The 16,465-nt window shown below is 49.2% G+C and overlaps 1 protein-coding gene across 1 annotated transcript in view; it reads left to right on the top strand.

Moving 5' to 3' along the window:
* Positions 1-1,843: 1,843 nt before the first annotated feature.
* Positions 1,844-16,465, top strand: part of TINAGL1 (tubulointerstitial nephritis antigen like 1) — a 35,945-nt gene continuing 21,323 nt past the window's right edge. Inside the window, exons 1-3 of the mRNA XM_077337471.1 lie at positions 1,844-2,085; positions 5,538-5,872; positions 7,664-7,727. Coding sequence (XP_077193586.1) covers positions 5,569-5,872; positions 7,664-7,727 — 368 coding nt within the window. The 5' untranslated portion in view covers positions 1,844-2,085; positions 5,538-5,568. The remainder of the gene's footprint in view (positions 2,086-5,537; positions 5,873-7,663; positions 7,728-16,465) is intronic.

Genomic DNA, 16,465 nt, shown 5'->3' with positions numbered 1-16,465 from the left:
TGCTAACCACTATGCCACACTGATATGTACTGTTTGTACAATTAAGTCCCAAGCTCACAGGCACCCATGGGTGTGAGGAAAGAGATTTTGTATGCCTTTTCCCCTATACTATTTTCCTGGCCCTAAAGAGGATGAGCCCTGAACAGGCTACCTTTGTGAGCCCCATCAGTACACACGGAGCACCCAATGGGACAAATTGTTTCATCCCTGGGGCTGTTTCAGACGAGGGAAATGGGGGTGAAATGGGATGGGGGCTCTGAAGTGCCCCCTTGCATGCTAATGCCAGTACTCGGAGCAACAGTGCCTCCTCCCAAACCAGTTTTAAATTTGGGATGGAAAGGATGTGGAAACATATTCCAGATTAAAACCAAAGTCCAGGGGCACCTTAAAAGATTAATGACATTTATTTCAATGTTAGCTTTTGTGAGTCTCATCCCACTAGGTGGAAATAAATGTTGCTAGTCTTTAAGAAGCCCCTGAACTTTCTGTTTTAATCCAATATATCTCTCCACCCCCCTTTCCCAAATTTAAAACAGGTTGGGACCAACTAGTCTGCTAAGGGGGGCTAACATGGCTACTACCCCTTTGCAGGCATAATTCCATTTCACTATCCCTTTTCTCCCCTCCCAGGACTTAAAACAAGGGGACAGTTGTGATTAGGAAACCAGGAAAGGGGGCAATTTAATGCACTCTCCTCCAGCACCACTGTCCCAGTCTGTATGGGGTTGCATTGGGTGGGATTATTCTACATCCATGGAGCCAATCCAAAATCAGCAACTTTAGGATTAGATCAGGGGTAGTCAAACTGTGGCCCTCCAGATGTCCATGGACTACAATTCCCAGAAGCCCCTGCCAGCATTCGCTGGCAGGGGCTTCTGGGAATTGTGGTCCATGGACATCTGGAGGGCCGCAGTTTGACTACCCTTGGATTAGATCTTTAGAACTCTAGGACCTTAAAGCAGGTGTTAAGCCAATGGAACCAAGTGCCCCCACCTCCCATGGGCTGCTGGCAGAGCCCTGGGGCTGACCATGCCAATGAGTACAGGAATGCCCATGGTCTTTGCAGAGGCAGCTCTACCTGCACCTCAAGGGCTGCACGGCTCTTGTGGGTCATGGAGGGGGCACATTTTCAATAGCGATCATGTAAATGCAGTAACATATGCAACTGAAGAAGAGTTGGCTTTTTATACCCACTTTTCACTACCCAAAGGAGTCTCCAAGCAGCTTATAATCACCTTCATTCCTCTCCCCACAACAGACCCCCTTGTAGGTAGGTGGGACTGACAGAGCTCTGAAAGAACTGCTATGTGAGAACAACTCTAATAGGACTGTGACTAGCCCAGGGTCATCCAGATGGCTGCACGTGGAGGGGGGGGGTCAAATCCAGCTTGTCAGGTTAGAGGCTACTGCTCTTAACGCCCGACACCAGGCTGTCTTGAAATCATGATGCCCAGCATGCAGATGGCCCTCCTCTTAATGCAATGCTTACAATAGCCCTGAAAGGTAGGCCGGTGGTGTTAACTTCTCCTGACACAAATGGAAAGAGCTGGAGCTGAAAGAGAGAGTGGCTTGCCTAAAGTCACATGGTGAGAGTTTGGGAGATTTGAATCCGTGTCTCGTCCTCCTAACTCCTGCCGACTGCTCATTGAACCTGTTTTTTTTTGCACTTGCAGGTTTCTTTTCGGTGCCGCGTCCGCTCCGAGCCTCCTCCGCAGGGAGCATCGAAATTCAGCGGTGAACTGCAGAAAGCGCCCTGATCCGCAGAGGGGCAGGAGAGAAGCTGGCTCCAGATCCTCCCCCCCCCCGCCCATTTCCTGGCCCCTTCCCTTGGACCTGCAAACGCGGGGAGGGCAGAGGCTGGGCTTCTCCGCGGTGCCTCGAGCCAGGGAGCCGGTGGGCGGCAGGCGCTCGGCGGAGCAGTACATAAGGCGCGCGCCGAGCCCCCGGGCTCCGCAATGCGCGAGGCGCTCCCCCGCTGAGAAGGGCGGGCCAGCCAGGTGGCGCTTGTCTTGGCCGACCGAAGGGCCCGGCTGCGAGGCGACCCCCGCACCCCCACCCGCGCGCCTTCTGGCCCCCGAGCTGCAGGTAGGAGCCCCCCGCCCCTCTCGCGCGCGCTTCGCTGCCCGGCATGTGGCCGTCCCCTGCCCGGGGCTATCCCTGTCTCCGCTGAACGCTCCCCCGCGCGGAGCAAGGCACCGACGTCCCGGGGCTTTTGCACGGATGCCGGACCCAGCTGCAAGCGCCTCTTGCACGGGGCTCCGCCGTCTGAACTTTCTTTCCGGGGGTTTGGCCGCCTGTGAAAGGGGGTGAAACAACTGTGAAAGTTTTTTACTGAATGGCGCAGGTGGAAAAGAAGAACAGCAGGGTTTCCCCCCCCCCCCCCGCTTTCCACTACCCGAAGGAGTCTCAAAGCGGCTTAGGATCGCCTTCCCTTCCTCTCCCCACTACAGACACCCTGTGAGGTAGGTGGGGCTGAGAGAGCTCGTGAGAGAACAGCTCTGGCAGGACTGTGACTAACCCAGGGTCACTCAGCTGGCTGCATGTGGAGGAGGGATGGGGCATCAAACCCAACCATTACACAATGCTGGCTTGATTATTTTAAGGTATGCTGGTACCTGCCCTCAGCTATCCAGGAAGGGCAGGATGCAAAAATAAAGATCATGATGAAGTTGGGAAGGGGAGGGGGGAGGGCTTGAAATGCTTTCTGCCAGGTCGCGGAGTGAAGTTGATCACTCAGTTCACCTACGGAAGAAGAAACCAGGGAACCGAACTTGTCTGATGCACAGAAGAAATAGCCTCAGGGGTCTCCCTGTGTGAGGGTGGCCGACAGCACAAGAACGATTCAGCTCAACAACGGCCATGGGCCTCTGTAGCACAGACCCACTTTGCACATCCCCTTGGCCATCTTCCAAGCTGTTGGGAACTTTCCCGAAAAGGCCAGTCTGTGGAGGAGCAGTTAAAGCGTTGGGCTAAGATCTGGGAGACCCAGCGTCCCCGTTCTGCTGACAGTCAAACTCTCTGTCTTCCCTACCTCAAAGGGAAGTTGTGAGGATCCATTTCAGAAGAGGAGAACAATATCAGCTGCATGTGGCCAAGGTTTCTCAGGGAGATTGAGCTTGCCCCAGAGCATTGGGTCATTGGGGAAGCAGCTGATCCTAAAAATGTGGTGATGGAACCCCCCCCTCATTTTTTAACTTCATTTATACTCTCCACCTGTCTCTCCAATAGAGACCCAAAGAGGCTGATGTTATTCCCCTATCCCCTGTTTTATCCTCATCACCACAACCCTGCGAGGTAGTATGGGCTGACTGGCCAAGCCCATCCAGGGAGCCCTTCAAGGTAGTGTGGGGACTCAAACCTAGGCTTTCCAGGTCCCTGTCCAAATCTTTGTTGGTCTTAAAGGTGCTACTGGACTCTGATTTTATTGTGTTATTTCTAAGGCAAGGTTAATCAAAACCAGAATAAGCTGCCAATCTTTTTTCTTTTCTTTTTGGTTCCATGATGTTTGCGTACGACAGGTTCTGGTATGTTCCAGATTTTGAGACTGGCTTCTGGGGGTAAGCGTGTGGTTGAAAACTGAGCACCAGTCTGGTTGGTCACTTGTGACCACCTCTGAACCTTTCTTGCCTTGAAAACCCTGTGGGTTTGCCATGCATTGGCTGTGACTCGTGACAGCAATAAAATAAAACAAACCCCTGCAGACTTGGGCGTGAGTCTGTTTGAAACCTGAACCCCCAAAGGTTGCAGCCACATCCAGAGGCAGGGAGTCCGACAGACACTAGGCAAGATCTCTTGAGAGATCCTTTTTCTCAAATGACCAACTAAACTGCAGCCCCTTCTGGTTTGGGAACCCCTCCCTGTAGATGTATAGAAGCATCGTTGATGCTTCAAAGGGAGAGAAGTCAAGCCAGAGCTTGTATGCAACCTGCAATTCCAAGGATTTCACAAGTCGCATTTCATGTTCCTCCTCCTTTGTGGATTTATGACCTGCGACATCTGTATATCTGTGGTTGTCAGCCTCACAAGGTCACAGGGTTGTAGCTCATGAAAATGGAGTTCAGCTGCCTTCTGCCATCTGGGAGGGCAAAACCTCTGCCTGAATTCCTTCCTTGCCTCTTGACCTCCCACGCCTCCTCCTGAGATGGCTGGTGTCTTGCATGGCTGATGCCTGCCCTCATTGGAGCCAGCAGGTAGCATTGAAAGGGTCAGAGGAAGAGATGCGACTCAGTGAACATCTGAACATCCATGACTCTCTAAGCTTTAATGCTCAAGCAAATTTCCTCTTTTGAGGCTTTTTGAGTAAACTCTTATTCCTCCCACTTGCTATGTCTCTGTCTGAGTCACTGTTCTTTACTAGAATGCAGTAAGCCCAGACCGGTGATTCATGCAGAGATGCATCAGGCAACCACTTCTCAGGATGGATCTTTTTGTGGATGGATCTTCTTGCTTTAGGATGCTTTTGGCTGATCCTGTGTTGAGCAGGGGGTTGGACTAGATGGCCTGTATGGCACCTTCCAACTCTATGATTCTATGATTCTAGCTTGCCTCTCTAACTTGCTCCTTTTCCTGAACTACCTTGCAAGGTAGAAGCACAGCTGAAGATTTTACTGAAAGCTTGTTGAAAGAACGGCAGGATCGACATGTTATAAATAGCAGTTTATCAAACACCGGGAATCAACAGAACAGAACGTTTGGGTGTGCAGCAGCCTCCGCCTCTTCCCTCCTCATTTAACAGCCTGCCCTTGCTCAGTCTGTGAGTTCAAGGCTGCCGGTCGCTCTGTTTCCATCCTGATGTCCGGGTAAACAGGAAAATGTCCTGTGTTACATTCCTGACCACAGTGTACTGGCTAGGAAAGTCTGGATTGCAGTTCATGTGACTGGGACAGATATGTTAGAAATTGTAACAGGAAGAATAGCTCAGCATGCACTGTCGTAGATCTATAGGTCGGTTGCCCATCAAATGTCTGTTCACACAACGATGCTCAAACCTCCTGAACAGGTCCATCCTGCAAGGAAAGTCATTTCTGCACAAAAAAAGGCCAAGAGGATGGGGGGGGGAGGGGAGGAGGTCCAAGGCATTGCTAGATTGCTACCATAAAATAGATTTCACTGGAAATGTGGAGGGATTTTGCTTGGGTAGAAGAACTGCAGAATGTGTGGCATAGTGATCAGACTATCGAACTAGGGCCTGGGAGACCGAGGTTCAAATCCTCACCCTGCCATGAAAATCACTGAATGTCTTTGGCCAATCATCCTCTTGCAGCCTACCCTACCTCACAGGGGTGTTCTGAGGACAAAATGGTGAGAGAGGAGAAGCGTATAAGTCTCCCCAAAGAAAGGGGGGGGGGTCAAACCAATGGATAGAAAGAATGCTGAGGGAAGACAAAGGGATTTCCATAAAGTTAGCAAAATTTCTCACAGAGAGATTTCACACCTTTAGAAATGCCATACAGCACCATGTAAACATTGTTTGCCTTGGCAAACACTAGGACGTGCCCCCCATGCGATTGATTTGACATCTTCCCATTCTTCGGCAGCACTCGGAGATTTCAGAGGATCGCAGAAAGAATGAAGACCTTCTGGACTTTCCTGGTGGTCTCGCTGCTGGCAGATGAGACAGCCACCGCGCGTGTGTCTCGGACACGGAGAGAGCTGGCCCCAGGACTGCACGAACAGGGCATTCGAGACGCAGGGGGCTCATATTGCGAGCGCCAGGACGCCTGCTGCCCCGGGAGAAATGATGCTTGCACCGTGCCTTACCTTGATACCATTTGCTACTGTGACCTGTTCTGCAACCGCACCGTTTCGGACTGCTGCCCTGACTTTTGGGAGTACTGCTTGGGCATCGAGCCTCCGTTTGTTCCACACAAGGGTAAGGCATTGGTGGGAAGGAATGGATGTTTGGGGGGGGCTATGTGGAGGTTTGTGGACGTGTCAGTGGGTTCTTATGTATCTGAGGGCAATATGGTAAGACAGTGGGAGGGTGTGGGTGACTGCCACGCATGTGTTTGGCTTTGAGGTGTGTGCATTGTGGGTGGGTGTGAAATTGTAAATGCTCACTCATCTCCTGTCTGTCATGTGTCTGCCTTTTTCTCCACCTCTCATCACACCAGAATATGGCGACACCAGCAAGGGGATCATAGAATCATAGAATCATATAATAATAGAGTTGGAAGGGACCTCATGGGTCATCTAGTCCAATCCCCTGCACTATGCAGGACACTCACATCCCAATTGCTCATCTACTGTAACCTGCCACCCCCTTGAGCCTTCACAGAATCAGCCTCTCCATCAGATGGCTATCCAGCCTCTGTTTAAAAATCTCCAAAGATGGAGAACCCACCACCTCCCGAGGAAGCCTGTTCCACTGAAAAACCGCTCTGACTGTCAGGAACTTCTTCCGGATGTTGAGACAGAATTTCTTTTGCATTAATTTCATCCCATTGGTTCTGGTCTGTCCCTCTGGGGCAAGAGAGAACAATTCTGCTCCATCCTCTATATGACAGCCTTTTAAATACTTGAAGATTGTTATCAGATCAATTGGTAGCGGGAAGGAAGGGCCTCACTGAAACAAGATGTGGGACGGGGAGGGTGGCGACAAATTTGGGTGGCTTTAATAAAGGATGAGTCATTTGTGGAGGAGGAGACAGGTCCATCAGTGGGTGTTAGTCCCAATCCGCCATGTTTAAAGACAGCCTACCTCTGAGACCCTCATGATTTTGGGGACAAACAGAAGACAATGGTTAGAGGGAGCAAAGGTGCTGCCACTGGAAATTTTATTTCTTTATTTGTATTTATAATTTGATTCAGCTGACTCAGGACAGTGTACATCACAAAAAAAACACATAAATTTTAAAACGTTGGGTGATCAGAACAGTTCCTGTGAGTAATGGGAGGACTGTTTGGGTGTTCCAGGGTGAACGTGGGGATGTGTTAATTGGTTGAGCGAGTGAAGTAATCTTTGGGTTTTTGCAGGCTGCTGCTGGGCCTACCTCATCCTGCAGATGCACCATTGAACCATGAATCCTAGTTGTCCCAGCCTGGATTTTGTCATTTCCATGGCAGCTGCTAACCCCCCTTGACCCGCTTTAAGGAAAATGTGATTTTCCTGCTTGTAAACAATCAATGCCTTTTTTCTGGGCCTGTTGTATTGAGGAAGGGAAGGGAGCCTTCAGTCACACCCAGCTCTCTGGCTTGGCTCTGTGCTCTGGATATTAACCCCAGGAGAACCAGATCTGTAGAAGAAACAGAACCTGCCACCAGAGGCTCAATTTTGTTCTGATGATCCCCTCTTTCCAGTGGCTAATTCCTAAAATGAGCAATGCTGAAACTGTTCTAAAAGCTCAGGGACCTGGGTGCAGTCGGGCAGGCTGCTATTCTTCAGTGGCTGGCCAGGTGACACTTTCTCAAACTCAGGTACGTTGTGTATCCCAAAACTGGGCAAGAGGACATCTGGAGCACATCTCCTCTCATTCATGCTCATGTATGAAATGCTGTCAAGCAAACCATCGGCCTTTTGCAGGATGCTCTTCCAGCATCCTTAGCAATAAATAGGAAGAAGGAAACTCAGCTGTGATCAGCACGCCCCAAATCTGAGCCTTCTTTTATCCACCCATGCCCAGATTCTCCCTGCACCAACTTCCTTGTTTTCCCCTTTCCCCAGGATGCATCCGTGGTGGGCACAGATTCCCAACAGGGGCAACCTACAGAGACAACTGCAACCTCTGGTAAGTGGGTTACTTTATGTCAAAGCAATTTTCGACTGAAACTCCTATTGACTAAACCTATTCCTTCGACTGACCCTTAGCTTAAAGCAATAGACCAGCTGGGCCAAACCATGTGATACATTGTTTATGATCCATTACCATGTTTCCAATCAATCAATTACTGTGCATCTGGAAAATGCTTCTCCCCAGACAACAAAAGGTAGTTGGACATCCCTGGGAAATTGGCCAGTCCAGGGTTTCCTTTTGGACACATCTCTGTGGCCAGAGTTTTTGTGTCCTGGGTAGCATGGCCAGGAACCTTCTTTCACATTTCCACCTCAGTGCTGTTAGCCATTAAAGCGGGATAAATAGCAGAAATGTCCCTTCATGTGAAATTCTGAATGATATATTGATGCATTCAGTCTGGAGATGGCAAATCAGTTCTATATCTGAAGATTTAAGGTTTGAGTATCAATATGTCAGTTACCAAGGCAGATAAGTAGTTAAATTGTATTTCATGGAATCAAAGAGTTGGAAGAGATCTACAGGGTCATCTAGTCCAACCCCCTGCACAATGCACAACTACCTGCCCACCCACTCTGCCTAAGTTCATAAAATCAATTAATGTTATTGTAAAGGATTGCATTTTTTTTTCAATGGTTGCAAGTTGCTTTGGATTCTTCTAGGGCAATGAATCTCAGTGGCTCAGCCACCAGGGTCTCTTCTGAGCACTGTTCCCCATGCTTCAGGGAAGTGGGCAAGCCCTTGTCCAGTGGAGCTGTTGATTGGCAAGTGGTCCCCACCTTGAAATACCTTGACATTTCTGGAGATTTGGGGTGGAGCCTAGGGAAGACAAGGTTTGGAGAGACGAGAGATCCCAAAGGATGTAATGCCATCGTCCACACTGCAAACCAGCCAGAGAATTGATCTCTGTAGTCTGGAGAACCACTGGTGTTTCAAGAGATCTCCAGGCCCCGTCTGGAGGTTGGCAACCACAGGGGTGGGCTTTGGCAAATTTTCCCTGCCCCGGTCTCTTGTGGTGGACCTCCCCCACTGTGCCACCAGTGGGCTTTTCGCCAAATTTAGTCATGGACATAGCAATATAGTGTCAGGTTCATATGTCCATCCTGAAAAAGCTCCTTGGTTGCGTGGGGTCAAGCAGAAAGGACCACTGTAAAAGACTAGGGCAGGAGGCAGCCACACCAGTTTGGCTGCAGGCCTTCCCAAAAGATCATTGTAAAACGGGATTGGAAAGAGAAGCTGGGAGGTGCATGGAAAAACTGTAATGCTAAGGGGCTGTGGGGGGAAACTCCTCTGTCCGTCAGTATGGTTGGGTAAACAAGCCATGTGGAAATCACCCTTGTCTATTGGCTCATATCCTGTAATACCCTCTTCTCCCCCGGCCACATCTTTTTCAAAGAATAAAATGCAGGCCAGATTGAGCAGAGGATAGAAAACAAAACCTTCCAGTCCATTTCCACGCTCCCTGGAGCACTCCAGACCCCTAGTGTATGTGTGTTACTGGCCACAGCAAAAGGAAGAAGCGGAACTGATTTTTATACCCTGCTTTTCACTACCCAAAGGAGTCTCAAAGCGATCACCTTCCCTTCTTCTCCCCACAACTGATACCTTGTGAGGTAGGTGGGGCTGATAGAGTTCTGAGAAGACTGCTCAAGGAGAACAGGTTTTAACAGGACTGTGACTAGACCAAGGTCACGCGCCTGGCTGCATGAGGAGGAGCAGGGAATCAAACCCAGCTCTCCAGATTAGAGTCCGCCACTCTTAACCTCTACACTAAGCTGGCCTCTGCTTCCAGTTCAGCTTTTCCCAGGTGCGAAGCAGGATCACAACTTTCCAAGAAAACCAGTCAGTTCACAAGCTTCATAAATAGGAATTTCTGCTAAAATGGACATAATAAGACCCACCCCAGACTCAGAAGTGTGAGGATGCAAATCAGATTTGCAGGACTGATTGCCTGCATAGGAAGCAGTTTCAGGTTTGACTCCCTCTTTCCCTTCTTCTCTCTCCCTATGTGGCCCATCCCACCACTGGTCCTCCCCCCCTCTTGCCCCCCATGGATACACACAGAGCACATTGACTGTGGAAACTGAGAGCACATGGGATGTAGAAGAAATTGAGGCAGGGCTGAATTCCTGCCCAGAAGGATTTAGCGACTGGGGTGTTCTGCCAACCTCTAGTAATTGTGTGTGTGTTTTTATGGCTTGGGGGCAGAGGGAGGTCTTTCGAAAAGGAATCTTGGATGCAGAGGAATTTGACCTCTGACTTTTCCCACTGCCTCATAGCTCCTGCCTGGTTCAGAGCGTGGGAGGAGAGACCCCACAGCTGTGTGAAAAAAAAGAGATTCCAGGGAAATAATATGTCTCCTTCATGTCAGAACAGCCAGGCTTCAGAACAAGAAAGCTTGTGTGGATGGTGGAGCGTAGGGTTGCCAACCCATGGGAGGCTGGGAGACACAGGGGTGCGCTTAAGAGAGGATGGCGTGGCCAATTTCAGGGGGAGAAAGAAGTGACATCAAGCCACTCGAGGATTCTGTGGAAACTCTGTGGTTTACCACAGAAGGAAACCAGGACATGAGTTCCATAAGTAAAATGAGGACTGCTACCTATTTGGATCAAGTTCATTTATATCCCAGTTACAAGGCAGCTACTTTTGCCCATGTTTGTTGATCCAAGCCCATATTTCACATGGCACAAGAATCTCATAGCATTCTCTTTCTGTATTGATATAACTCCCAAACAACCCCCACAAGCTGCTGATGGAAGGAAGGTTTCACTGTTTCCCTAAGTTAAATAGGGGAATTCTGAAGCAGTGGGAAGAAAAAATGGGAGCATTTAGGTGGCACAGTCAATGGTCATTGTGGGGTGTTTCGTGACTGATGCAAATCTAATGTTTTCTCACGTTCATGTCTTCCCCTGGTTCCTTCTCTCCCTTGTTTTGGGTGGAGAATGGGTGCTTGAGTGGAGAAATCTTGAATTCAACTCCATGTCATTGTAGGGTTGCCTGGCAACTGGTCAATGTCATGGGGGGGCTCAGTGTCAGGTATGGCATGACATCACTTCCAGAGATGGCCTGGAATCAGTGGAGGTCGCTCTAGGAATCACCAGCAGCTCCAGGAACACCTTTTTTCTCTTCCAGATTTTTCCTGGAAGTGATGCAATGGCTCATTCCTTCCTTCCTTCCTTCCTTCCTTCCTTCCTTCCTTCCTTCCTTCCTTCCTTCCTTCCTTCCTTCCTTCCTTCCTTCCTTCCTTCCTTCCTTCCTTCCTTCATTCATTCATTCATTCATTCATTCATTCATTCATTCATCGCCCTTCTTCTACTGCCACTTGGAACTGTTGTTAATGGCATGATAGCAGCTCTGGGAAATCCCAGAAGTGATGTCACGCCTTTGTAAGAACCACCAGAAAACTCTATGGTTTTCCCCAGAAGTGACATCACAACATAGGCCCAGAGGCCATTTTTATTTTATTTTTCTTCTGTTGCCATGCTGAGCTGGGGGCTGACAACCCTAGCCAAGTCCAAGTTAAGTCTCTGCAGCAATGCCTCTAAGACATAGCTTGGACTCAGCCCGTGTCAGGGACAGAACAGGACCCAGTGGAGATTCCAGTTGCCTGTCCTGCCACTCAGGGCTGGGAGTAAGCTAAGCCCCTGGTGCATCTGGCACCCTGCTCATTCTCAGGTCCAGTTTATCCTAGGCAAACCTAGGCAGGTTCTAGAGCTGGAGGGCCAACAAAAGAATTAAAGGTCTGCAGGCAGTTCCAAAGGCTCATATTGTAAAGAGAAGGAGCTAAATGAGTACTACTCAGTCCTACGATGTTGCTGGAAAACCAAGAACTACATCAGCCACAGGAGATTAAAAATAGGACCAAGGCCGATGGTGTGAAATCAGATCAAAATATATTTTATTACTCAGTTAAATTTCCAAAAATTCCCTGCGTGTTTCGCCAACAGGCTTCATCCGGGGAATCTTTTTGTCTTGCAGTAGTTCTTCAAAAAGAGTAAAAGTTCAGTTGGTAATTGTCACTGGAAGAACTTTTTAATGTTCTGGTCCCCAGATGGCGCAATCTCAGTGCATCGCCAGTGAAGCTCTGGCAGTCGGGCAAAACTTTATGTTCAGTCATAGAGTTTTCCCTAAATGCCAGGTTGTCCTTTTGCAACGCTTTGAGGTCACTTCCAGGTGGATGGGGAGTGAAGTTACCACCCCCTGCTGGCCAGCTAAGGAGCTGCCGAGAAGTGCCCACTAGCAGTGGAGGATCCCCACTCACAATAACCTGCTTGGAGGCCCAAGTCAGGTTGCATTTGTGCAGACAACCCTCAGTTTGTTCCAGCATCTGAATGAGGTTGAAACCCATGGGCGACTGAAAATGCAGGGAGTGGAACATGTTGGGGGTCTTTTTCATAAAAAGCAGCAAGGGAGGAGAGGAGGAGAAGTCTGCAGCTAGCAGCTGTTTCTTCATTCCTTTGTCCTGCATCCACCCGACAGAAGAAGAGTTAAAATACTTCTTCCCCTCCAGTCTACTGTTTGCTGCTCAGCAGGCCCTCGAGGGGCAATGACTAACTCAGGAAGGCAGCTGGGCAGACCCGTAAAAGGAAAAGCCGTTTCGTTTCTGCCTATGGGATGGGCAAGGAAGGGGCTCTGTTGGATTTTTTTTAAGTGGCTTTCAGCTAGGAGAGAAGCCAAGCATTGTATGATGTGTGTAGCTAATATTGGACTTGGCCTTGAGTCAAGGAGACGGAAGATTCCTGAAGGTTCCATGAAAGGGATTATGGCACTTTTCTAGCTGCAGCCTTCAATCCAAGCAAGGACAACTCTCTGTCACAAAGGAAGAAAGCACACAACAAAGAGCTCTCTAGGAATCTCTCCTTTAAAACCACCTTGTTTCTAGTCCACATGATTGGACAGCTGTTCTACAAAGGGTCAAACTGGCATGGGAGTTCTGTGCTACAAAAGGCAAATCATGCTAGGGGAGCCTTGCTCTGCAGCCTCTAGGTGGGGTCTAGAGAGCTCCAGGCAACAGAAATCAGTTTGAGAGCCAGCTTGGTGTGGTGGTTAGGAGTGCGGACTTCTAATCTGGTGAGCCAGGTTCGATACTGCACTTCCCCACATGCAGCCAGCTGGGTGACCTTGGACTCGCCACAGCACTAATAAAGCTGTTCTGGCCGAGCAGTAATCTCAGGGCTCTCTCAGCCTCACCCACCTCACAGGGTGTCTGTTGTGGGGAGAGGAAAGGGAAGGCGACTGTAAGCCACTTTGAGCCTCCGGGTAGAGAAAACCAACATATAAGAACCAAATGTTCTTGTTCTTGTTCTTCTTCTTTGGAGAAAAGGGCTGCTTTAGAGGGTGGACCCTATAGTATTATGACCCACAAAGGATCCTCCGCTCCTCAAACCCCACCCTCCTCAGTCCCCACCCCCAGGTCTCTAGGAATTTCGTAGCTTGAAGTTGGCCACTTTAGGGGGAGGGGACCTTGGCTCTGTCCCCAGGAAGCCTTCAGAGTTCTGTAACTAGCAGAAATGGGATTAATTATGTAAAACAGTAAGAACTCCAGCATGGAGTAAGCAAGCAGGCTCAATATGCATAAATTATTCAGATGTATACATAGATTTCTTCACAAAAAAGGCCTGTGTCTTTTCCCCTACATGTGGGAAAGGGAAAGAGGCAATGTCAGTGTATGGGGTTTTGAGAACAGAAGCTACGAGAAGGGGGAAAGGGATATGTGCCTGTTTCCCCACTCTCTTTTCTTCTGTTTTTGGGGAGGATTGCCATAGTTGTCATGCTAAAAGGTTTTGCTGTCTTGGTTGTCTATGATTTCACCTCACTTGGTATCCAGGCTTAGCAAAAGGAGCTTGGTGGGTCTTAATGGTATGGACTATCCCCCCAAACTTTGGAATGTCACACCTGTCAAGATTTGAAAAAGGCCAGAGAGAAAGCCAAAGGGCAGTTGCAGGTACATTTGGACATGTTTCCATGTTGATGGCCTTTGCTTCTAAATGGGAGCACCTTTTCTTTTTAGAATGATAGAATCACTGAATGATAGAATTGGCAGGGACCACACAGGCCATCTGGTCCAACCCCCTGCTAAATGCAAGATCAGCCTAGAGCATCCATGATTTTATGTATGGTTCTCTGTTATAATGTAAACTGCCCTGAGCCTCCGGGGAGGGCGGTATAGAAGTATGATAAATAAATAAATAAATAAATAAATAAATAAATAAATAAATAAATAAATAAATAAATCTAGCCTCTGCTTAAAGACTCCTAGTGAGGGGGGGGAGGTATAGAAATTAAATATGCTGATATGTTGCACTCTAATTGTCCAGTTACAAGGGGTTAGTTGTCCTGACTATGAACCTGTTTTATCACAATTTATCACAAGACCACAATCCACCTGCATCAGTGCGCTGCCTGGATAAGGAAGTTCACATTTTCTAAGGTCCCACCTACATCAATGCCACGTTCCTACCACAAACCCCTTCATAGCCACCATTTTCTCCATCATGTCCCAGAATGGCAAAAAGGACACTAAATAACCCCACTCACCCCCTGCAATTGCTCTAGCAATATAGTGTTATACCACTAAAATTTACCATTTTTAGAAAATTACAAAAAAAAAACCTTTGGTGATATGGCAGAGTAAAAATGCAGGGGAAATTGGGGCTGATGGAGAGAAATGCACAGAAAACTCCCCTGGGAACATTCTTATTGTCGATGGGAAAGTCTCTGTATTCATCTGTAACCACTCCGCGGGAGCGGTATAAATAAAGCAGGGCAAGGGGAGTGGGCAGAGTCCGGGATGAGGAACAGAGCCCATTGGCCCTTGGCTCAGGACTGACAATCGGGGGTGCCAATCAGGAGGACTGACAATCAGGGTGCCAATCGGGACCCCCCCCCCTGATTGTCAGTCCTGGGCCAGGGGACCAATCACAGCACGGCTCCTGATTGGCCCCTTGAGCCCAGGACTGCCCGCACAGCCCACTAACTTGCCCGCCTGCTGCCGCCTGCCGCCATTACAAGAACATGCTTGCCTTGGAGCTTGGCTCCAACAAGGTACCCAGAGGCAGGAGCGGCAGGGCACCTACGAGCGAGCCTTCCCAGCGGGGAAAGGGGCAGGGACACTGCGTCAGAAACACGGTGCCCCTGCTCCTTTCCCATCTGGGAGGCCTGGGCCCAGGGTGGGAGGGGGGGCGGGGAACGAGGCTTCCCGGCTGAGAAAGGAGCAGGGATGCCGCATCTCCGACAGGCGGCCCTGCTCCTTTTCCAGCCGGGAAGCCAGGGCCTTGGGCAGGAGGGGCATGGAAAATGAAGCTTCTCCACCTGGGAAAGGAGCAGGGACCCTGCTCCTTTCCTCACGCCGGGGTCCTGGGGGGGAGGGTGGCAGGGGCACCGCCGTGCCAGGGGCTGCCCAGGAACCATGCTAGCGCCCGCTGTATTTAGCATACAGCAGGCTTGATTTCTAGTATTCATATAATATCCATAAATGCAGAGCAGTGAATTGTGTAGCTGCAGCCAGTGAAAGCTGACCGTTTTTAGCTAGCTTGAGCTACAAGTGGGGCTGCAGCTGTTAAGGGGCTTTCAGGAATTGCTGTTTCGGAAACTGTTCCATGATAAATAGCTCTGGGAATCTACTGTGCCTCTACTGTGTCCTGCTTACATGCCTGTAAATAAAACATTACTTTTAAACAAAAAGAGAACATCCATCGCCACTCCTGCCTTTCCAAAAGGAAACCAGATGCTGTCATCTAAATTTCTCGTTGCTCAGGGAAGCGGGAAGGACCCAGCAGTCCGGTTTGCTGTACATCTGTGCTGAGCCGAACGAACCCACAGAAGACAATCATATTGGCCCTGTTCACACCCCTTTGGCCAAGCATTGCAAAGTTCAGGGCTCGCCTTGGGAGAGCCTATTTCCTTTTGCAGTTGAGAACACTGGAAATCCCTGCTGTCTTTATAAAAATGTGCTTGTAAACAAACACACAGGTTGAAAAAGAATCTGAGGAGGAAGCTAGCCAGCCAGCACACGTTGGCCGGCCTTCTTCCAAAGCACAGTCAATACATCAGGCCCCAGGATCCACAAGATCTTTTAGATCACGCTGGGAGATTTTAAAATTCTGTGCTTTATTTTGGATTGCTGTCAGCTCGCAAAGTCTTCATCCTGGGCTGATTCTGCACTTACTTTGTTTTTCCCCATTGTGGATCCTGCTGAATTCAGATTTCTTTGAACTCGGGTCTTCCTCTATCTCCCCCCCCCCATTGAAACAAAAAGTTTTCCGGCACTTGATTGGGGAAGCTCAGAATGGGGAGGGGAGACAAGCACAGCAGGCGTCTCTTTCTTTCTTTTCTTGAACTGGGGGTGGGGAGAGAGGATTGGAGACAGCAGAGGAAATAATAAGAGGCAAATCTCTGCTGAGAGAAATTAGGGCTTCTGGAGCGCAGTCACTATTATTATTATTATTATCATCATTCGATTTATTGCCCGCCACTCCCTTGCGGCTCGTGGCGGGTTACAACTATAAAACCAGCCTTGCAGCCGGGAACCAGGAAGTCCTTGAACTGACTCCCTGGCCAATCAGGGAAGACTGCTTTGTTACAAGGCACAGAGAAAGGAGTTAATTTGCAAAAAGCAGGAAGTTGCACACTTACTAATGCCAGTTTTTCAAATATCGTGGGTTATATCCACTTCTGGATATCGCGGGGGAAAGGTAGGGTCACTCTGGATCAATCATGCATGTTGCAGAGGGAAA

The sequence above is a fragment of the Paroedura picta genome, chromosome 5 (assembly GCF_049243985.1).
Source record: "Paroedura picta isolate Pp20150507F chromosome 5, Ppicta_v3.0, whole genome shotgun sequence".
In the NCBI taxonomy this organism is placed as follows: Eukaryota; Metazoa; Chordata; class Lepidosauria; order Squamata; family Gekkonidae; genus Paroedura; species Paroedura picta.
This window is presented reverse-complemented; position numbering and strand designations above follow the sequence as displayed.